Source organism: Hyperoodon ampullatus (assembly GCF_949752795.1).
Source record: "Hyperoodon ampullatus genome assembly, chromosome: 12".
NCBI lineage: Eukaryota > Metazoa > Chordata > Mammalia > Artiodactyla > Ziphiidae > Hyperoodon > Hyperoodon ampullatus.
In genome coordinates, this window is record NC_136925.1 from 39,632,345 (window position 1) to 39,655,045 (window position 22,701).

At 46.3% G+C, this 22,701-nt stretch overlaps 1 protein-coding gene across 2 annotated transcripts in view; it reads left to right on the forward strand.

The window, feature by feature from the left end:
- Positions 1-22,701, forward strand: part of ARMC2 (armadillo repeat containing 2) — a gene marked incomplete at both ends in the record, with an annotated part of 98,923 nt that overhangs the window by 73,360 nt on the left and 2,862 nt on the right. For both annotated transcript variants that reach the window (XM_079716588.1, XM_079716587.1), the window contains 5 exons: positions 5,459-5,774; positions 16,038-16,160; positions 16,473-16,586; positions 18,327-18,459; positions 18,812-18,972. In XM_079716588.1, coding sequence (XP_079572714.1) covers positions 5,459-5,774; positions 16,038-16,160; positions 16,473-16,586; positions 18,327-18,459; positions 18,812-18,972 — 847 coding nt within the window. The remainder of the gene's footprint in view (positions 1-5,458; positions 5,775-16,037; positions 16,161-16,472; positions 16,587-18,326; positions 18,460-18,811; positions 18,973-22,701) is intronic.

The window sequence follows — 22,701 nt, forward strand, 5'->3', positions numbered from 1 at the left end:
GGCTGTTTTAAGGGTTATTTTAAGGTACTACGGTAGGAAGGGTGTGGGAGTGGGGGAGGAGTGCGATCCCATTGGTGGGCCGTGGGTGGGGAATAACGTGAGGCAATGTAGAAGTGGTCACATGGGGCCAGATGGTGCATTAGATGCTGGCTTTGGCATTTAATAGGCAGTGGATGTTTTTGAGCAAGGGGATGATGTAAGAGCTGCGCTTCAAGAAGTGGAGTTCACCTTGGTCGCAGAGGGTGGAGCCCGTCAAGGGTCTCCGACAAGAGTCTACAGACGGGGGAGCCAGGGTTGATTTTGAGATGACAGGTTGGAGGGAACTTGGTGACTGGTTGCTGAGGGGAGTGAGATAGGGAGGAATGGAAGATGCCTCTGGGGCTGAGCCTGGGGAAGATGAGCAGGTGCGCTCAGGTGGTTTTGGAGTCCATCTGTGAGTACAGAAGTGATTGTCCAAGTCCTGCCTCTTCTCTTCACCAGTGTGGGACTTTGGGGCCAGGGAGCCTCTTGAAGCCTCAGTTTCTACATCTCTGAGTAGTGGGGAATCTCCTCCATTGACTTTAGGCCAGTCTTTCTCACGTGGAAAGTAACAGTCAACACGGCGGCTGCTGCTGACACTTGACCGAGACCACTCTTTTCAGCAGTGTGCTGCTCCTTGTTTTGTTCCAGTTAATTTTATTTACAGGCATGGGGAGCCCATTCAGACTGAGTAACATGCTTGCTCATGAGGGCATAGCTTATGCTAAACCAAAGAGAACATCCCACAGGCTATACCTGGGATGCACAGTTGAGTCAGGCTTTGTCCAGTAGGTGTACCTGTCTGAGCTCTGGTTGGCCGGAGCTGTTGCTGGGCTGATTCCATTTTAAGCAAAATTAGAGTCGATATGAACTGGTTATACTAGACTGCCTTCTTTAAAAAGAAAAATAAGATTCTGTCTCCTGATTCATCTTCATTTTGCTGTTTCAAAACTACATAGTTGTGGTATGAATATGCAACTTTGTGTTCAGTTTAATAAGAAGGCTATAAAAAGTGCAGTGTTGATTTATAGGTGGTTCTCAGATGTTGTCTAAGAATAAAGGAGAGCCTCTGAACCTCAAAGGAGAATGGCCCCTCGATGAAATCGTTTTCTGCACATTGTTTCTCTACAGACTGATGATTTTGGCCTTTGCCTAATTTTTCAAATCTTTACAGGATTTTAATTAAGTGATGTTTGGTAGACTTGAGATAGATTGGGCTGCGGAACAATAAACAACCTCTCCGTAACACCATCCAGGGGCAGTACTCTGCACAGCGCAGAGGCCACCCGCAGGGAGCTCAGGGGCCCTGCTAAGCCCTCTTGGTCAACCTCCTTGTTCCGGATTCCAGATGAGTCCAGACAAGCACTGGCGTGGGAGTAAGGAAACACCACTGTTGCCAGCCTCCTGTGAGACTGCTGCTCTTCTGGCCTATTACCTCGATTCACAGAGAATATATTTGAGAGAGAGGATGGGGGGAGGAAAAAAAAAGATGCCTTAGCCAACCCTGAGAAAGAGGACAGAAACAGCAAGCATAGCAGTTGCTGGAAGTTTGGTGCTGCAATCTGCCAGCCCGTTTGTTGATTCTGCATGCCATCCTTCAGTTGGCACCACTGCTGCCAGGAACCACCCCCTCCTTTTTCCATCTGAAGGAAGGGAGAGAGGTACTGCAGCAGGGTTAACTCTTCCTGCCCTGAAGCCTAAAGTTTCTTCTTCCCACATCAGGCTTAATAATCCGTGCCATGTTAGGATCCACAGAGATATTTGAATCAAAGAATTTTAGAAGTGGAAGGGGCCTGAGGGAATTTTTCAAACAAGAAAAACAGCACTCAGTCTTCCCAGATTTGACCACATGTGACAGTGGGTAGAGGTCATTTGAATTATGAACAATGAGGACCTCTAAGGAAACCTGCTTTTTTTTTTTTTTACCTGCAGCCAGGGATCTGGTCAGCAAATCAGCGGGGACAGGTGGAGGTGGCACAGGGTCAGAGAAGCCTTCTGAGTTAGACCAACCAGAAAAACAAACATCAGAGGTGGAGGTAAAGCAGCAGAGCTAGGAAGAGGGAGAAAGGAGAAAAAAATAGTCTAGCATCCTTCAGAAGACGGCAGTGACATTTTAGGAGGTAACTTGATTAGTCCCGGTAATGATTTAACCAATAGAATACAGTTATTTATCGTATTCTTTATGAAGTCATTTAAGAGCACTGATAATGTCTTTCCTGACTTGCTTAATGTACTTTTGTGCAAATAAGAGCACAATCCAGGGAATACCAGGAAGTCCAAAAATATTGGCCATAACTGCTGTCTGGGGCATGAGGGAGGTGTCTATCCAGATTGTGGAGATTGGGAACGTTTTGTTCAAATTAAAGAACTGCAAATTGTCACTTTTAGTGCATTAGTTAATTTGTGTACCTAGGTGCTTGGAACAGTGCCTGGTGCATCATAAACACAGTGTATTAGTTGCTGCTACTACTATCAGTAGTAATAGTAATTATTACAATTTTCAGAGGTAAGACTAGTGTAGAGTGTGTTTAATCAGAAATCTTGTATCAGTTTGTGTGAAAAGCTCATATTCCTCAATTTAGAAAATACAGTGGAATTTTCCTTCAGGGAGCCTAATTCTCAGAAGTAGCCTCTGTCCTGGTTGGAAAATGGTCTGCTTTGCTGCTGGGTGTTGCCAGGGTGGAGGACTGCTCTCCTTCCAGAGCCCAGGGAGGGGCTTGCACCATCGGGAATTACATGAAGTAACCATTGGTTTCATGCGAAGGGCGACTGGAGTATTGTAACGAAACTTTGTGTGTTTGGTTTAGATTTAAGGCCTACAGGCTTCGGCTTCTTTAGGGAACTGTCTGGTGATCAGACACAAACTAGGTGACCCCAGGCCACGGAAAGGGACTGCTCTAGGTCCTCTTTCTCAAGACATGCTCCTTTTCCCCCTGCCAACCCACCTGTGTTCCCCGCCACATCTCTGCTTTCATTCATTTTTCAAGGTTGAACTTACCACGGTTAACGCTACTAACATTCTATTGATAGTAAAGGGTTCTTAACAGTGCCTGAGGGGAGTTCCCTCATGGTCTAGTGGTTGGGATTCGTCGCTCTCGTGGCCCGGGTTCAATCTCTGGTCAGAGAACTGAGATCCCACAAGCCACGTGGTGTAGCCAAAAAAAAAAACAAAACCCAAAACAGTACCTGAATCATCACTCACCACAATCTGTGCTTTACCTGTTTTTTTTTTTAATGAATTTATTTTTATTTTTGTTTATTTTTGTCTGTGTTGGGTCTTCGTTGCTGTGCACGGCGCTTCCTCTAGTTCCGGTGAGCGGGGGCTACTCTTTGTTGCGGTGCGCGGGCTTCTCATTGCACGGGCTCTAGAGCGCAGGCTCAGTAGTTGTGGTGCACGGGCTTAGTTGCTCCGCAGCATGTGGGATCTTCCCGGACCAGGGATCAAACCCATGTCCCCTGCATTGGCAGGTGGATTCTTAACCACTGAGCCACCAGGGAAGTGCTTTATCTGTTTTGTCTTAATTTTGCAACACAATATTCCCCCCATTTTACAGATGAGTTAATCGAGTCACAAAGAAGCTAAGTGAAGTGTGACGCAGGCTGCCTGGCTCTCTTGCTGGGAGTCGTAATCCCCTAGGGTGTCTAACTTCTTCCTTATTAGCCTTTCTGTCTTTGCTGTGTCCCCTCATGCATTAGCCTTGTTTTCTCAAGTCGATTCTAACTCTTCAGAGCACCTTGCCTTATCCTTGTTTGTGTGTATTTCCCCCAGACCCCAGCATTCAAAATATACCCAAGGATTAGCATTCCAGTTGGGGTGGGGGCAGGAGTGGGTCCCCTGACTGGACCACCTGCTGTGATTGGTTGCACACTGCCCAGCTGAGGTTTATCCCCCCCACCGGTGTGAATGCTCTCCTGGGCCAGCGCATCGTGTTAGACTCCATCCTTTCTTAATGTTGGCAAATGATTCCCAGCTTCAAAAGCAGCAGCCTGGCTGCTTCTTCACCAGGGCCAGGGAAAACTTTTTCAGGAACAAGCAGGAACAAGTTGGTATTGGCAGAGCAGACCCAGGCAAACCCCAGTGTCTTGTCCTTTGTCCTGGGTCACCCACTCTCTCTAGGCCACACACAGTGCTCAGTGCTGCTCCCATCCCCCAGGTCCCACCTGGAGAAAAACCAACCCAGCCCTTTGCCCTTTGTCCCAGTTCCTTAAGGCTATTGCTGACTACAGATCTGATAAATTAGTGTTTATCAGAATCCCTCCTGGTGACATATTTACATTTAAAAGGAGATAATTCCTTTACTGCTCTGAAAGCAGGGTAGGCGAAGGAGGTTCGTAAATAACAGGCCACGTGACAGGCATGGGTGTAGGAAGGACTCCAGGTCTGGGTAATCCTGGGTTCAAATCCTGACTCCACCCCTCACTGGCTGTGACCAAGGCAGCTTCTCCAAGCCAGTTTCTTGTCTGTAAATAGCACAGCACCTGCACAGTGAGCATTAGCACCCTGGCCAGTTGTAGCCCCTCAGTAAGTGTTCCTTTAACAACCGAACTGGTATGTCTGCCTGCTGTTGTCAAATTAAGAACATAATTGTTTCTGTTTCTTGTTCAGTTGTAAAGTGTTCTCAGCTTGGGATTTTTTAGAAACGTTTATTTATTGTGAAATATGACTTATATACAGAAAAGTGCGCAAAACACATTTGTACCATTTAGCAAACGGTTATAAAAGTGTCACCCGTGTAACCACTACCCTGGTCAAGAAAGACAAATACTGCTTTAAAGTGGTGAACACTTTGTAACAGTGGTTCTCACCTGGGGGCCATTTTGCTCCCAGGGGACGTTGAAACATTTTTGCTTGTGGTATCTGGGGAAGTGCTTCTGGTATCTAGTAGGAAAGGAATGCCATTAAACATAAACAGCCCCCCATAGCAAAGAATTATCCAGGCCCCAAAGTCAGCAGTGCCCAGGCTGAGAAAGCCTGCTGTAACACAAGCTGATGAGCCACTATGGGACAAACACCCTGTTTAGAAACACAGTGCTTCAGCAAGAGATGGACTTTTAGGAAAAGATTTGGCTGCTCAAGAAACCTGTTTGGGTCAAGACTTAAGATTTATATGACACATTGTTAGTAATGTCATCCCGCTTAACTAATTGTTCTCCAGGAAAAAAAACAAAAAAAGGCCAGCCAGCATTTCAGATGAAGGATCTGAAGTTAATAGACCTTGCTAACAGCATCAATCAGTTTGTATTCTTTCATTGTTGCCAAATGCTTTTAATCTCCTCTGTCACTTTGCACCAATCTTGGGAATCAAATACTGTACAAGTCAGAAGAAGCCAGATGTGTTCCATTTTACTATTAATTAAATTGTGAATTAATTAAATACTGTCCTCTTCCCAACAACTTGTCCCAACCCCTTTGGTCTTGTGACTCTTTAATTTATTGCAGGATTTAGTTGTTCGTATTGTTTTTATTCTTGGCAACCTGACAGCGAAAAATAACCAGGCTCGTGAGCAGTTTTCCAAAGAGAAAGGGAGCATCCCAACTCTGCTGTCTTTATTCCATACATTCTACAAACTGGATCTGCATTCCCAGAAGCCCCTGGGGGAAGGAGAAGAGAGGCCCAAGGCGCCGAGGCCGGCCCAGGCGGAGGACGTGCTCATCAAGCTGACCCGCGTGCTCGCCAACCTGGCCATCCACCCGAGCGTGGGCCCAGCCATCGCCGCCCACCCACGCATCGTGGGCCTGCTCATCGCCATGCTGGGTAAGAAGCGAGGCCCCCTGGTGGCAAGAGTGTTGCCAGGAGATGGCCCGGGGCTCGGGTGCCATGGGGGCTTTAGCAGTACCGTCGGCTCGCTTTAACAGGCCTTCTCAGCTGTGAAGCATTCCTTTTCTGTTCAGAACTGCCTCAAAAGTCATCCAGATTTTTTTTAAAAAAGATAAAAAAGAAAAAAATAGTAATACAAATTATTACTAAAACTCACTGAACTGTACAATTTAAAAGGGTGAATGTTATAGTATGTGAATTATATCACAATTTTTTTTGAAAGCATACCAATCAAATTGGCCAAACTAACCACAGAGTTTAAAATCCCAAATTTTTCCTGGGATAGTCCACATGATTAAAGTTTATTTATCTTTTTATTTTTTCAGCTTTTTACATTATCAGTAATTATAGCCCCTAGTCATTCAGGTCCCATTCCCCCGCCCACCCCACATTAGTCAGTTGGAGCTGCCATAACAAAATGCTGCAGACTGGGTGGCTTAAGCAACACAAGTTTATTTCTCAGAGCTCTGGAGGCTGGAAATCCAAGATCAAAGTGCCCGCTGATTCTGTTCTGGGGAGAGCCCTCTTCCTGGCTTGCAGGTGGCTGCATTCTCACTAAGTCTTCTTGTGACTTTTCTTCAGTGTGTGCATGTGCACATGGGAAAGAGAATGATTTTTCTCTTCTTATAAGACCACCCTATCAGATACGGACACCACCCTTACGACCTCATTTAACTTTACCTCCTAAAATCCCTGTCTCCAAAAATAATGACATTAGGGGTTAGAGCTTCAATATATGAATTTGGGGGAAGGGACACAATTCAGTCAATAGTATTCTACCCCTGGTCCCCCAAATTCATGTCCTTCTCACATGCAAAATACATTCATTCCATCCCAACAGCCCCCCAAATTTTAACTCATTCCAGCATCAACTCTAAAGTCTAAGGTCCAAAATCTCATTTAAATATCATCTAAATCGGATAGATATGATGCATCCTGAGGAACAATTCCTCTCTTGCTTGAACCTGTGAAACCAGACAAGTTATATGCAAGATACAATGGTGGGACAGGCACAGGATAGACATTCCCAATCCAGAAGAGAGAAATAGGAAAAAAAAAGAAAGTGTGATGGGTCCCAAGCAAGTCCCAAACCTAGTAAGGCGAATTCCATCAGATCTTTTTTTTTTTTAAACAAATTTATTTATTTTATTTTTTTATTTTTGGCTGCGTGTGGGCTTTCTCTAGTTGTGGCGAGCGGGGGCTACTCTTCGTTGCAGTGCGGGGGCTACTCTTTGTTGCAGTGCGTGGGCTTCTCATTGCGGTGGCTTCTCTTGTTGTGAAGCTGGGCTCTAGGGACGTGGACTTGAGTAGTTGTGGCACACGGGCTCAGTAGTCATGGCTCGCAGGCTCTAGAGCGCAGGCTCAGTAGTTGTGGTGTATGGGCTTAGCTGCTCCACGGCATGTGGGATCTTCCTGGACCAGGGCTCGAACCTGTGTCCCCTGTATTGGCAGGCAGATTCTTAACCACTGCACCACCAGGGAAGCCCCCATCAGATCTTAAGGCTTGAGAATAATCCTCTTTGGTTAGATGCTTTGCCTTGCAGACCCGCTGGGGCAGTGGCCCTTCCTCCACAGCTCTGTCAGCTAGGCCACCAGGGCTCTGCAGGGCAGTCTTGCCCTCAAAACTTTGGGGTGAAGGCCAGTGTGGCCTGTTGAAACTGAGGCAGTGACCCTGGTGATCTCTGAATCACCACTGGGGTCATTCTCTTCTCTACTAGAATAGTGCATATTCACAGCCAAATAGCTGTACACTCTGTCCTGTCAAATCCAAGGAGTCTGACAGCCTTCCTTCGTTTGATCCTGTCTCAGCTTCAGTTCAAATTGGCAGTGTTTCTGCTCACATAATCCTGTAAACTCTTTACTGAGTGATAGGCCAACCACACCCTTGGTATTCTGTCCAGCACATGCTTTCTTCTTTCTTGCAATATGGACAGGCTGAGAATTTTCCAAATCTTCAAGTTCTAGTTCCTTTTGCTTAACAACTCCTTCTTCATTTCATCCCTCTCTTCTTATATGTTACTGTAAGCAGTCAGGAAGAGCCAAGCCTCTCCTTAAACACTTTGCTTGGAATTCTCAGCTAATACCCAGTATCATTGCTCGCAAACTAGACCTTCCACAAAACACTAGAACACAAGCAATTCAGCCAAATTCTTTGCCACTTAATAACAAGGATCACCTTTCCTGCAGTTTCCAAGGACCTGTTCCTCCTTTCCATCTGAGACTTTGTCAGAGTGGCCTTTAATGTCCATCTTTCTAACAGCATTGTATTCATGATTATTTCTGTGTTCTCTAAGAAGATGGAAGCTTTCTCTCCAGCTCTCTCTTGTCTTTGAGCCTTTGCCAGAATCACCCAGTTGACAAAAAATTAATCAGTAGTGGGCTTCCCTGGTGGTGCAGTGGTTAAGAATCCGCCTGCCAATGCAGGGGACACGGGTTCGAGCCCTGGTCTGGGAAGATCCCACATGCCGCGGAGCAGCTAAGCCCATGCACCACAACTACTGAGCCTGCGCTCTAGAGCCCGTGAGCCACAACTACTGAGCCTGTGTGCTACAACTACTGAGCCCGTGTGTCACAACTACTGAAGCCTGTGAGCCTAGAGCCCTTGCTCCGCAACAAGAGAAGCCACCGCAATGAGAAGCCCACTCACTGTAACAAAGAGTAGCCCCTGCTCGCCGCAACTAGAGAAAGCCCGCGTGCAGCAACGAAGACTCAACACAGCCAAAAATAATAAATAAATAAATAAATAAATTTATCTTTAAAAAAATAATCAGTGGATCAAAGAAAGAATTGGAAAATTTTATTCGAGCCAAATTTGAGGATTATAACCCAGGAAGAGCATCTCAGAAAGCTCTGAGAACTGTTCCACTGGTTAGAAGTCAAGGCACAGTTACATAAGTTTTTTTGAGACAGAGGGCTGTACGTCAAATGATGTGTTATTGGCAGTTTACATAATCCAGATCTAAGCATCATCCTGGTGGGTCATGTGACCCCTTACAAGATCAAGAAGGAATGTTATCTTTTAAGGAGGGAGTCATCTTGTGTGCTGGAAGAATGTTGCTCTTTATGGTTGAACAGGTATTCCTACCGATGGGAGAGGTTTGGTCGATGCATAAGGCAGATACACAAAGCACAGTGTGGGGAGAGAGGAGGCCAAAGAGCAGAGAAGAAGTTCTATGTTTAAGTTTTTCTTGTCTTGCCATAAAACATGAATTTTATTTCACAACCTTTAACATCCGTATTTCTTGTATACATCTCAGAACTCCTCCAGCCTCTACCCATTACCCAGTTCCAAAGCCGCCTCCATACTTTTAGGTATTTGTTACAGTAGCACCTCACTGCTAGGCACCCAAACCTGTCTCAGTCTGTTTAGGGTGCCACAATAAAATAGCATAGGCTGGGTGGCTCAAACAACAGACACTTTCTCACACTTCCGGAGGCTGAAAGTCTGAGATCAGGGTGCCAGCGTGGTTGGTTCTGGTGAGGCCTCTCTTCCTGGCTTATAGACGGCTGCCTTCTCTCTCTCTTCCTCTTCTTCTAATGCCACCAATCCTATTGGATAAGGACTCCACCCTTAGGATCTCATCTAACCCTAATTACCTCCTAACAGCTCTACCTCCAAAAACAGGCACATTAGAGGTGAGGGCTTCAACACACAAATTTGGGAGGGGCACAGTTCAGTCCATAGCACCCCCCTTCCACTTTTTAGACCCTGTCATTTCCCATGGGCACCTCTGCCTACCAGTGTGCAAGGAAATTGACTGCCATCTAGAGTGATCTACTTTGCCACTACTTACCAGACTCTGAAAGATTGTGTTGTTGTGGAAGAAGCATTCATGCCTGATGACAATGATGTGTTGGGGTAATCTTTGAACTTTGCCCCTTTGCCACTCATTTATTGAGTCTTCACTGCATAATCAGTCCTATGCTGTATGTTAAAAGAGGTTTGTCTTAGTTTGCTCAGGATGCCGTAACAAAATACCACAGACTGGGTAACTTAAACAATAGAAATCTATTTCTCACAGTCTGTAGGCTGGAATTCCAAGGTCAAGGTGCCAGCAGGGTTGGTGTCTGGTGAGAATCCTCTTTCTGGCTTGTATAGGGCCACCTTCTTGCTGTGTCCTCACATGGTGGAGAGAGAGCTCTGGTGTCTCCTCCTTTTCTTCTAAGGGCACCAGCCCTATCGGATGAGGGCCCCACCTTTACGACCTCATTTAACTTTTACCACCTCACAGGCCCTATCTCCAAATATAGTCACATTGCGGGTAGGGCTTCAACATATGAATTTGGAGGGGAACACAAACACTCAGGCCAGCACAACATTTAAAAAAGTATAGGTTGGTATCTGCTTTCAAGGAACTCAGGGTATGTGGTGGAGGAATATCAGGTGTATAGACAAGAAGCTTATGAAAAGTGCCAGCAGCAAGGGGTACACAGAACATGAAAGCTGAGAGGACAGAGCCACGGGGCCCAGCTTTTGGTGTGTGGGGGTGTAAGTGACCGTGCCTTCCCTCGTTGTGGAGCTGTGTAATTTATTTTTATTGTATTTATTTATTTATTTGTTTAATTTTTTAAGAAGCTTATTTATTTATTTATTTTTGGCTCTGTTGGTTCCTCGTTGCTGTGCGCGGGCCCTCTCCAGTTGTGGCGAGCGGGGGCTACCCCTTGCCGCAGTGCACGGGCCTCTCATCGTCGTGGCCTCTCCCGCTGCGGGGCACGGGCTCCAGGCGTGCAGGCCCCAACAGCCGTGGCACGTGGGTCCAGCAGTTGTGGCCCGCGGGCCCCAGAGCTCAGGCTCAGCAGTTGTGGCGCACGGGCCTAGCTGCTCCGCGGCATGTGGGACCCTCCCGGGCCAGGGCTCGAACCCGTGTCCCCAGCGTTGGCAGGCAGACTCCCAACCGCTGTGCCACCAGGGAAGCCCTATTTTATTTATTTTTTAACTGGGGTATAATTGACCGAAAACATTATATTAGTTCCCGGTACACAACATAGTGATTTGATATTTCTATACATTATAAAATGATCACCATCATAGCTGCACAGTGTAAGAAGCATGTTCACATCTGTTACCTCACAGCAGCTGTGCTAGGTTGTTGTTATTTTAGCCATTTCACAGAGGAGGAAACAGGCTTAGTGAGATAAAGTGACTTTTAGAGGTCACAAAGTTAGTAAGTGACAGGGTTACTCTGCATGTTGCTGATCCTTTTTTTTTTTGTTTTTATTTTTAATGTTTATTTATTTCTTTGGCTCTGCAGGGTCTTAGTTGAGGCACGCAGGATCTTTGTTGCTGCACTTGGGATCTTAGTTCCCTGACTAGGGATCGAGCCAGGGCCCCCTGCTTTGGGAGCTCTGAGTCTTAGCCACTGGATCACCAGGGAAGTCCCTACATGTTGCTGGTCTTAAGGAAGGATTATTAAATTCTGACTGAGGTCTTTCCTTGTGACTTAATCACTTCCACATGATAACTCAAAAACCTACACATTTAGTGCGGGACTGTCTTCCAAGCTGCTGACGGCACATTAAACCGTCTGTGCAAACCTGCATCAAGCTGTTCCAGAAATGCAGTTTCTCTGACAACCTCAAAACTTTCAGCACTTGGACCATACTATCTCCCTGTCTTCTGGTGATCCTTCTGTATCTGGAGGATCAATTCTTCTCCACCCAGAAGTCAGGGATCCAGCTGCCTCAGAGTCAGCTATGGGGCTCATTAAAATACCCTTTCCAGTTTCTGGTCTTACCCAGAAAAAGGCTTTACCTGAAGGACGGTTTTAGGGTCTTGAAATATGCGTTTCAACTACTCCCCTGCCCCTTAAATGTTGAAACCCACCTGCCCAGAGAACCACCTTTAGCCTCTCTGGCTAGTGAGGCGCTGGCAGGTGTCTGAAACCCACCCGGTGAGTTCTTATCTGCTGGCAGGCCAAATCGCTTCACCTGACTGTAGCTACCTGGGGAGAGCCTGAGGACCTGCCCTTAGACACCTGGACACATCACTGTGGCTAGTCAAGAAATAAAGCTCTACATGATTCATTTTCCTGCAATTATTAATATTCACATGTGAAGTGAGAAAATTCCTGGTCTTATATGTATTTTCTGAGCTTAGAAATTACATTTCTACCTATGAACTAAAGGTACAATGGATAATTTGTGTTTGACTTCTAGGAAACTGAGGCTTTGGAGGCAGAAGAAAGGCTGAGAAGCAGATTTGGCCAGAGCTGAAAGGGTTAACCAGGGGGGCCTGGCTAGAGTCCTTAGGAGGCTAGGGCCTGTCCCCTGCGTTCCTCCATCACCAAGTCCTCTGGGAGGGTAGGTGCTCTGTCTTGGTCACTGGGGGATTCCCATGGGAGGTCTCTCCAGTGCACCCTCTTGAGGTTACTGTCACTCGGGAATAGCCTGCTTTCTTGCTTTTGCTCTAAAGCAATCAGTGAAACTCAAATCTGGTACTTCGCAAACTTCTTTGTGCATAGAATCATGCAAGGAGCTTATGGAAGACACAGATTCTTCACCCTACCCTCAGAAGTTGTGACTGATGAAGTGAGGTGTGGAGCCCAGGAGTCTGCTTTTTTTTAAAGCTCCTTGGCTGGTCCTGATGTGGGTGGTGGAAGGTCTCACTTGAGAATGCTTCAGTCTCTGCATGTTAGAGCTCAGTGCCATCTGAGGTTAAGCCTGAGTGAAGAAACCCTGCTCTCTAGCCTGCCATGCTGGGCAGCTGTTTGGGCAGAGGCAGTGGGATCCCTTGTCTGTTTTATCTCCTGAATGATTTGACCTCCCACGAAAAGCTCTAGTGGGGTGAAGTCACCTCGACAGAGGATCATATGCCTTCACCCTCCCCTTGGCAGTTCAGCTGCAGGGGTGAATGTCCTGAGCCCTACGAGGCCCCCCTAAACTGGTCTCTGCTGGTTCCTACCTGGAGTCTCTGCATCAGTGAAGGGCCATCAGATCCTGGTAGAGGGAGCTGGTCTTCAGAGCGCCTGCCTCCCTTAGCCAGCTTGGTAGTGGCTTTGGAAAGCAGGCCAGGGCCGGCTTGACTCTGACTTGCTCACTTGGCTGAGGGCAAGGCAGCTGTTGCCCTGTGAGTCCCCAGTGCTCACTTAGTCCTCACTCCTCCCAGCCTGACACCTTTGCTGCGCTGCACCCTCCCCCCAGGCATGTGGGAAAGGCGTCCCTTGGGACCTTGTCCTCCCCGTCTCCCCAGCCCTACTCCCCTCACAGAGGAGTTGCTTGTGCCCCAGGACTCCCTTCCAGAGGCCAGTCTCATTGCAGAGGGTCTTTTAAAATCAAAATTATTTCTAGTGAGGACCAGCCTTCTCGGCAAGCGCCCAGATGCAGCGATTTGCTGCCTTAGTGGAATCTCCAAATTCCAGATTCTCTTATATTCATGAGTCAGCTACAGAGGGCTGTGTGGGTGTCTCATGCTCTTTGGAGGCAAATTATTGCCCCAACTGGCTCTAATAGGCACTCAGCAAGATGCTGTGCAAAGAGCAGGATGGTGGAGTCAGGCAGACCTGGATTCACATGTCTGCTCTGTGAAATCAGGCAAGGTATTTAACTTCTCTAAGCCTCAATGTTCTCATCTGGGAGGAGAAAATGGGATATTAGAGGCTGCTGTGGACTAAACTGTGTCCCTCAAATTCATGTGTTGAAGCGCTAACCCCCAGTGTGATGGTATTTGGAGATGGAGCACTTGGGAAATAATTAGCTTTACATGAGGACACAGAGAGAAAGCAGCCATCTGCAAGCCAGGAGGAGCCCTCACCAGAGCCCAGCAATACGGGCTCCCTGATCTTGGACTTCTCACCTCCAGAGCTGTTAAATGATTTCCTGTTGTTTAAGCCACTCAGTTTAGGGCATTCTGTTATGGCAGCCTGAGCTGACTGAGGCAGGTGCACCTTTAGAGTATTAATTATTGTGGGTTTAAATGTAAGTGCATTTAAAGCGTTATTAATAAATAACTTCTGTGGGGTTACATGCATGGAAAGTGCTTGGTGCTGTTCATGATAGATGCCTAGTAGCTGTGAATGTCTCTCCTCTTGCCCCAGATGACAGACATTATCCCTGCTCCCAAACATGAGATCCTACAGGGGGGTGGTGACACATAAGAGCTACATTCCTTTTTCTGGGCAAACTAATAAATTCTCCTACCAAGGCAAGAGAAAAAAACACATCCCTAGACACTGCCCAAGATCTTTGGTCATCAGTCCAGGGATGGAGGGAACCAGGGATGAGACTTCCTCTTTGCTAAGTTTTAGACATTCACTCAAGCCATTCCCCATGAGCCATCATTCTGGATAGCCCTCCTGTTCATTAACAGATGTTTATTTAGCACCCACAGTGTGCCGTGCACTTTTATAAGCCCTTTACAAATATTAATGCATTTAAACTTTGTAACAAATCTGTAATGTAGGTGCAGTTATTATCCCACTTTTCAGACAAGGAAACTGAGGCCCAAGGAGGTTAAATGACTTGAACAAGGTCACACAGCCAGCAGGTAGAAGATCAGGATTCCAGCTCCAGTGTCCCAGCGAAGCAAGCGAGGATACTTTTGGGGGTCCTATGTCCCTACTTTTACCTTGCCTCCCTCAAAAACACCTGGGATCTTTTCACAGATCTCCTAGAAGCCTGAGGCCACTAGGATATTTCCTTGCTGTGGAATCCATACTGAAGTCCAAGATAATTATGTTCTTTATTCCCTTCCCATGTATTTAAACTAACAAACCAGGCAATTAGGGCCTCATTTATTCTTTCTTTCTCCAGGTATTCATTGAGTGTCTACCAGGTACTGCACCCATGCTGGCTGCTGTGGGTGGAGGAACGACTGGCTGAAGGGCCAGTATGTGTTTTCTGTAGCGTAACAAATGTCTGAATTTCCCTTTGAATAGAGTAAACTGTAAAAAGGTCATTCTCTTTAATGAAAAGAAGACCAAAAGGAGAGAGAATTAAATCAGAGAATGTAAGAGCTAGCACAGTCCTCCTGCTCAGCTCCAGAGGGAATGATTTCTTTTTTTTAATTTTTATTGGAGTATAGTTAATTTACAATATTGTGTTTATATATATGCACACATCCCCTCTTTTTTAGATTCCTTTCCCATGTAGGTCATTACAGAGTATTGAGTAGAGTTCCCTGTGCTGTACAGTAGGTTCTTATTAGTTATCTATTGAGCACCGCTCTGTGCAGACACTGTTCTAGATGCTGGGAATGCAGTGATGAATAAAACAAGTCCCTAGTCTTGTGGAGCTTACACCTTAGAGCTGGAAGACAGACATTAAACATAACAAGTCAGGTGGTCACGTGTTACAGAGAAGAGGGGGAGGGGAAAGTGAGTAGCAGTGCTATTTTATATAGGGTGGCTGAGGAAAGTATGTCCAGTAAGGTGACAGCTAAGCAGCAGCCCAAAGGACATGAGGAGTGAGCCAGGATGACTGGAGGAAGGAACATTCCAGACAGGGGGACTAGCAGTGCAGAGGTTCTTTGGCAGGATCAGGCTGACATGCTCAAAAAGAGCAAGAAGACTGGTGAGGTGGGCATGGGGATGGGGGGAGCTGGGGGCTGGAGCGGCAAATGAGGCCGGGGAGGCCAGGACTGGGGCAGCTGGGGCAGGGCTGTGGGCCGGATGAGATGAGTGGTGATATCGGAGGGAATTTTAAAGGACCACCACGTCGAGGACAGGCTCAGAGAGGCAAAGGCAGAAGAAGAGAAGCCAGTGAGGAGGTGAAAGGTGGATTAGGTGGTAGCAGAGGAGCTGAGAGGCGATCAGACTGCGTGTTTCGAAGGCAGCGTTGATAGGAGTTACAGATGGATTATGACCTGAGGGCCATTCTTCTGGGAGGGGGGCAGGTCTGGGGAACAGACTTCCAGGGTGGGGGGCCCGGGGGACTCTGGGTCAGGGCAAACAAGCTCTGCTCACTGGTGTTGGCACCTTTGTACACAGGAACTAGATCAGCCCAACTTTTCCAGACCCTTGGCTGGAGGGACTGAGCTTAGAGTGTTCTAAACCCTGGCCCAGAGTGGTCCCCTGCCTTTGGTGCATTTCCCTGCAGGAAGAGTCATGGGAAATAAAGCAGCAAACAGCAAGGGCAAACACTGCCCTCATACAGCCCTTGCCTGGGACAACGGCTTGTCCCTGCCACTGCTGGGGTTGCAGTGAGGATGTTGTGGTTTCTGCCCTGCAGTGAGTCTTTGACACCCTTGTCCTCACTTTATTTCAGAATCTAAGTCCATTGATGATTGTGAGGAGCTGGTGATCAACACTACGGCAGCGATCAACAACTTATCTTACTACCAAGTGAAGAATTCCATAATTCAAGACAAAAAGCTATATATTGCTGAATGTAAGGTTCAGAGTCGGGTTTGGGTAAATGCATGTTCATTTAAGGTTTTGACTTTACTAACTAAACACAGAACTGGAGGCATTTATATTTTCTGATTTCTGGTACTGCTATCTAAGAGCCTGATTTACTTCTAAGAAAGTTGAATATGGGGACACATTAGTTTCTTAGTTCTGGCTAAAGTCCCCTACAGTTGCAATTTTATTATCATTTTTAATGTTAAAATTATCAGTATTTAGCATGATATTGGTTTCTAATAGCCTTTAACTTGAAACTTAAGTTCACTAATTTTATTTCTCTGGTCACAAAACCCAGTGCTCTTAAAGCTCCTTGTGAGCCACAACATGGATGGAATCCTGGAGGCTGTGCGCGTTTTTGGAAATCTCTCCCAGGACCATGACATCTGTGATTTCATTGTGCAGAAAAATGGTGAGTTAATGACACTCAAATTCATAAACAGGCATGTCTTGCCAATAAACAGCTGAGCGGTTTTGCAGCTTGGGTCATGTCAACGTGATACTTGTTTCTGCTTTGGGACAAGTGGTGCCTCACATTCTGTTCCGTACATCCGTAAGGCTCTCAGCCCAGGATGCCAAGACGGACCTAGGCTGTGTTCTTAGCGTTTCCCTCTCCTTCATAAGTGGTCTTCTGAGTTTTGAGATGGCACATGTGTGCCTGTGTATGTGTGCTTGTGTGTGTGTTTAAGGAAAACAAGTAATCTGTACACATCATCTCTGTCCATGGGAATGGACTCAAAAGACATTCTCCATCATATACTGGAATGTCTATTATAGTACTGCTTGTAATAGTGAAAAATGGAAATAACCTAAATGTCCATCAGCAGGTAAGAGGATAAGTACATTACATTATATTCATGCAACCAAGCTTCTATAGCAGTGAAAATAAATGGTCTAGAAGTTCATGTATCACCATGTGTCAACCTCAAACGTGTAATATAGGAGCAAAAAGGCTAGTAATCGGAGGACATATATGAAATAATGCCATTAATATAGTTTTAAAACCTGCAAAACAGTCTTGGGTATTATTTATGTAATACTCACATGGTAATGGAATAAGGTATAAATGTAGTTGGAAATGATAAACTCCACATTTAAGACAAAGTTGCATTTGAATGGTTGCCCCCAAATATAAAATTGAATCTGTAATGTTTTATTTCTTAAACTGGGTAGCAGGTACACAAGAGTGTATACTAAACATACTGTTTGTATGTCTTAAATATTTCATGTAAAAACGGTAAAAAATACCGAATTATTTATGTTCATGATAGAAACTTTGGATAATACAGATTAAAAAAAAACACTACCCCAGAGATAACTGTTAACATTTTAGTGTATATTCTTTAGACTCTTAAAAACACACTTACATGTGATGCAGCCTTTGCCAAGCTCACTGTGTGACACATCAGTAGGCCAAGCTCAGCACAGGGTGGCCACCTCTCAGGTGAGCAGGAGAACAGAGCGCACACCTTACTCGTTCTCCCCCAACCCTTTGCCCAGCCCCTGCTGGGGGATGAGAAGACAGGACAAGCAGTTCCATTTCTAGGAATAAGGGAAGGCTGGGAGCCTGTCCTGATATGAGACATCCCCTACCCTGGAAGTCCAGCCTCACTACAGGCTTGTTTCCTGCGGTCTGCGCGAGTCTTCTCTTACAAGCTGTGACCCTGGAAGACTTCCAGAAAGATCTCCACTGGAGCCTGTGCTCTCCTCTCCCAGGGCTGTGTATTTAAAGAAAGTTGCTGCTGGAGGTTCATAAGGGCCCTGGAGAACAACCAGAAGTTAGAGATGAAATGAATGGCACCTGTGTAGAGATGAAATGAATGGCACCTGTGTGATTGGAAGGCCGTGGTTCCCTCCTCTCCATGGGCGGGGGCTCTACCACGGCTTGGGAGGGGGAGCTGATGCCTGCGTCAGATACAGCAATATCGCGACAGGGGGCCTGGGCGGCGGGAAGCAGGTTCTGAAGTGGTGGATGTTGGGGAAGGTGCTTCTGAGCAGTGGGTGAAGTCCACTTAGGAAGAGTGGACCGAGTCCCCTAGCAGGGTTTCCAGTTTTGCAAGCTGCTCCCCATTTCCCCTTTGCCATTTGAGAAATGAAATACAGCTGCGGCTCCTGAGCTTTACTGGCCTGCATTCGTTCTCTGCCCTCCCAGTTCACAAGTTCATGATTGCTCTGCTGGATGCTAAGCATCAGGATATTTGCTTTTCTGCCTGTGGTGTTCTTCTAAATCTCACCGTGGATAAAGACAAGCGTGTCATCCTAAAAGAAGGAGGTGGCATTAAAAAGTAAGTTCAAGGCATGGAGTCCTGACTCTGTCAGGATTCAGAGGACACAGTTTTCCGGGGAGCTTGGGTCCCTCTCCTCATTTCTCCCAGGCAGAGGTATTTCAACATTTGGAAGTGCCAAGCTAGGGCTAAAGGGGGGATTTAGGTTCCATTGGATGTTTAAAATAATTCAGAAGTAGGTTATTGCTACTTTAGAGCTGCTTAAATTTGTAGATATGAAATTAATTTTAATAACACTGAATTATATATAATGCATATGAAATATCACAGAAAGTTAAGCATCATGTTAAAAATATAAAAATTAAAGAGATCCTGTCCTAATAACTTCTCAATTTGACTTTTATTAACTCAGGTTAGTGGATTGTTTAAGGGATTTTGGCCCCACTGATTGGCAGCTGGCCTGCTTGGTGTGCAAAACTTTATGGAACTTCAGTGAAAATATCACCAGTGCTTCGTCATGTTTTGGAGATGAGGCCGCCAACACACTCTTAGTCCTGCTCTCGTCGTTTTTAGGTAAGACTCCTGACTGTGAGTCTGTGAGTTTTATCAAATTGAGAAAAATTTTTTTTCTGTGACCTGTATGGATAAAGATTGGTAGGCGTTTGGGTGGCTTTGTTTCTATAAGTAACAAGAGCATGTTAAAGATTATTATAATTTGGAGCTCTCTGGAAGAGGCTGAATGTTATTTACAGTGGGATGCAAGGACTTTTAACTCATTGCCTGATGTCATGATTTCTTCCGTGGCTTTTCCCCCTTGTTTGCATTTTCTGTAAACTGCATAAATAGAAGATCTAGGCATAAATGTATTGCTGTTGTTTAAAAAGTATATAGACGTCGTGATTGAGAAAATACAGCTAAAAGCTACTCTGAATTAAGTCACGCTTTTCATGAACCCGTACGTTTTGATTAGCATCTATGTTAATTATATGAGGGAGGGTCTGTGAAACTATGTGACATTACAGTGGCGCCCTACATTGAACGGTGGGAAATCACTGATGCAAACCAAAGGAAAGATGAGAGTGTCTTACCTTGAAAAATTTCTATTTTTAGGATAATTTTTTCATCCTGGCTTAGGTCTAACAGCAGTGGTTTGGGTCATTAAATGAGTTTGAGTGTTTAAATAATCTCTTTTCCAAAACGGAGGTGTCCCTACCATTGCCTAGGCACTGTGCTGGATCAGCAAGGCTGTGTGGAAAGACTCGGTTTGACTCAGAGGCTGTGGATTCAAATCCAGCCTCTCTGGGGGAGGGGGTGGGGTGGGGTGACTCGATAGGAGAATCTCTCAGAACCTGTCTTTTCGTCTGTAAAATGGGGACATGATATCCCTGCCCTGTTGCAGGGAGTCGTGAAAATCAAACAAGCATCCTAAGAACACTCCGGGAAGACCAGAAGGCTGTAGTCAGACAATTCTGAGTTAAGGCTTCGCTTTATCAAGCTTTTAACCTTGGGCTTAACCTCTCTGAGCTTATATTTTCTCATGTCTAAGATGGGGATGATTGATGTCCACTTTGCAGACTTGTAAGGATAATAAATGAGCAGACCTGTACAAAGAACCTGATACAGAGCCTGACACACAGCAAGGCCTCAAATCACGGTTGTGAAAGTGCTTCATAGACGCTAAGTGTCGTAACAGCATGTTATTAAACAGGAACTCGGAACTTGAAGCTATTTGAAAGAATAGGGTGTGCTAGGTTGATGTGAAATTTGCTTTTTTCCCGGTAAATAAAATTTTGCATAAGAGTAGGAAAAATGAGCGTGATTTTAAATCATTGAGGTTCACAGTCTGCTCCGTGGACATGAAACTTTCTCAGGTTGCCGGGAGCAGAGGCGTGCTCAACTTGCCTTAGTTCAGTTCTCAACTGTGGCAGAACATTGGAATCAGCTGTGGAATTAAAAAACAAAAACAACCACAAAAAACCACTTGTCCTGGCCCCATCCCCAGGAATTGATTTCAGGAGCTCTGGGTGGGAGGCTGATGATCTGCAGCGTTAAAATGTTCCACAGGTGAGTGTGCTCTTCAGGCAGCACTGAGAACCTCTGCCCTGGTTAATGAAGGAGTGGAAGGAGAGGATGTCGGGGAGGAAGGAAGCCGGGAAACACGCGCATTGCCCAGAGCCCGCTGGACAGGCACTCAGGACCAGGAAGGTTGTTCCAGGTGGAAAAGCAGAGACCCCGCGTGGCCCCCTCAGTAGCGGGTGTCGTCTGCTGCACCCTGCTGAGACCCAGCCGTGCTCCGTCTCAGCTCTTGCGGGAAAAGCCCTTCCTCCCCCTCGTTTCCTCTAGGCTCCTGCATGGCCGTGGCTTCAGCTGCCTCGAGGCTGCTTCTTGCCGTGCTCCGTGAGTGGGACTCTGCCTCCTCTGTTGTTGGCATGACTTTCTGTGTCCCATTGGGGAGGTGTGACTGGTTCCGTGAGTCACTCTCCTGCGGTGTCGGGCTTTCGTGCCTCAGGCAGCAGCTGCCTCGACCACAGGCTGTCTGTGGTTTCCTTTGGCACCTAAGTCTGGGGCAGTCAGTGATATATAACAAAATGGTGGGGCCGTGTGGCACCTTGAAGGGATGTGGGCACGGCTGGCTGCGCGGCAGGGGGCAGCACACCGGGCGGACACTCGACTGTAATGGGCCTGTTCCTACCTCTTCCCTCCCCCAACCTTCCCTACAGCCGGGTTGGGCTTCGCGTGCTTCCCTAACCTTGTACCTTTGCTCGTGCCGTATCCCTTACCTACCTGGCCCAATGCTGCCAGTCCTTGCAGGCCCTTCCCATGAGCTTTTCAAGCCCATGGTCATAGGAAATCTATACTACTTATATAGCAATTAATCATGAGCTGTGTAACTTGTTCTGTATTATTGTTTTGTAACTTTTATCTTTTTTCCCCACTCCAGTGGAGACACTTTAGGGGAAGGATATTGCCTTGTGCAAAGCAGGTTCTTGATGCTTGTGGATTAACTGACAATAGTGGTATCTTTTTTTTTTTTTTTTTTGCAGTACGCGGGCCTCTCACTGTTGTGGCCTCTCCCGTTGCGGAGCACAGGCTCCGGACGCTCAGACTCAGCGGCCATGGCTCACGGGCCCAGCCGCTCCGCGGCATGTGGGATCCTCCCAGACTGGGGCACGAACCCGTATCCCCTGCATCGGCAGGCGGACTCTTAACCACTGTGCCACCAGGGAAGCCCAATAGTGGTATCTTTAATAGTGCTGTATACTTTTAAAAGCACGTTCATTCTATCCTTGTAAGATCTCTCTAAGGTCATCAGCTAGGTGACAGATGAGGTAGGTAGGTCTAGGAGGGTTAGGTGACTTGTTTAAGATCATACTGTAGCAAGGCCAGGGCTCTTCATCAGAAAGTAAACATCTAGCCCCTGTGTTTTTCTGCTGTTCCATTACATAGTATACCCTTACCCTACCCTGCCGTGGAAGGGGATAGAGGCATGGGTAACCAAAATCAACATAGTCCATCAGGGAGCCAGGTCATCACACTGTGGAGGACCGGCTGCTTGCTGGCTCTTCTCTCCACAGTGTGGGCATCAGACCCTTACTTCTGACAGGGTTGTAGCTGCATCTGGCCAGTTGGGTGGCACCAGGTGAAATCGATATATGAGTGAGAGTATACTTAAATTTCAATTCTTTTACAAAAATAGCTAAAAAACAGGCCATTTTGAAAACAGGATGAGCTGTTAAATCACAAAAGTCCCACGCTGAAGTGTGAGCGCTGTTTTTAGAAATAATGGTAGGGCAATTGATAAAGCAATGTAATAAGTTAACCAACTTTTTCTTGATGGGGAACTGGAAAAAGAAAGTAATGGTCCTCAATGTGGTTGGGATGTTAACAGTCTTTTAGGAAAGTGGCTTAAAAAGAATGTTGTCTGAAACTTCCTGATGTACTGCAGCCACTTCTTATAAACTCATTAGCAATGTGTTTATCTTGAAGTTCTTAAGTGGTGTGCCCTGGCACACTAGTCTACTGTGAGCTTCTCTCAGGGTTGCCTGAAAATGGTGATTAGTGTGTGCAGTTTGTTATTGTGAACGTAAACGACACTAGGTTATTTTACGTTCGTCTGTGGTATGTGGAACTTAGCACCTAGGTTATATGACGGGGTAGAGGGGGACCCAGTGTTCAAGTTAGAGGATCACATCACCAAGCCCATGCCAAAGAGCCATCAGGTGCTTCTGGAACATGTAAGGACTGTGCCTTATAATAGTCACAACAATAATCGAACCCTCAGGAGCCACCTGCTGCTGAACA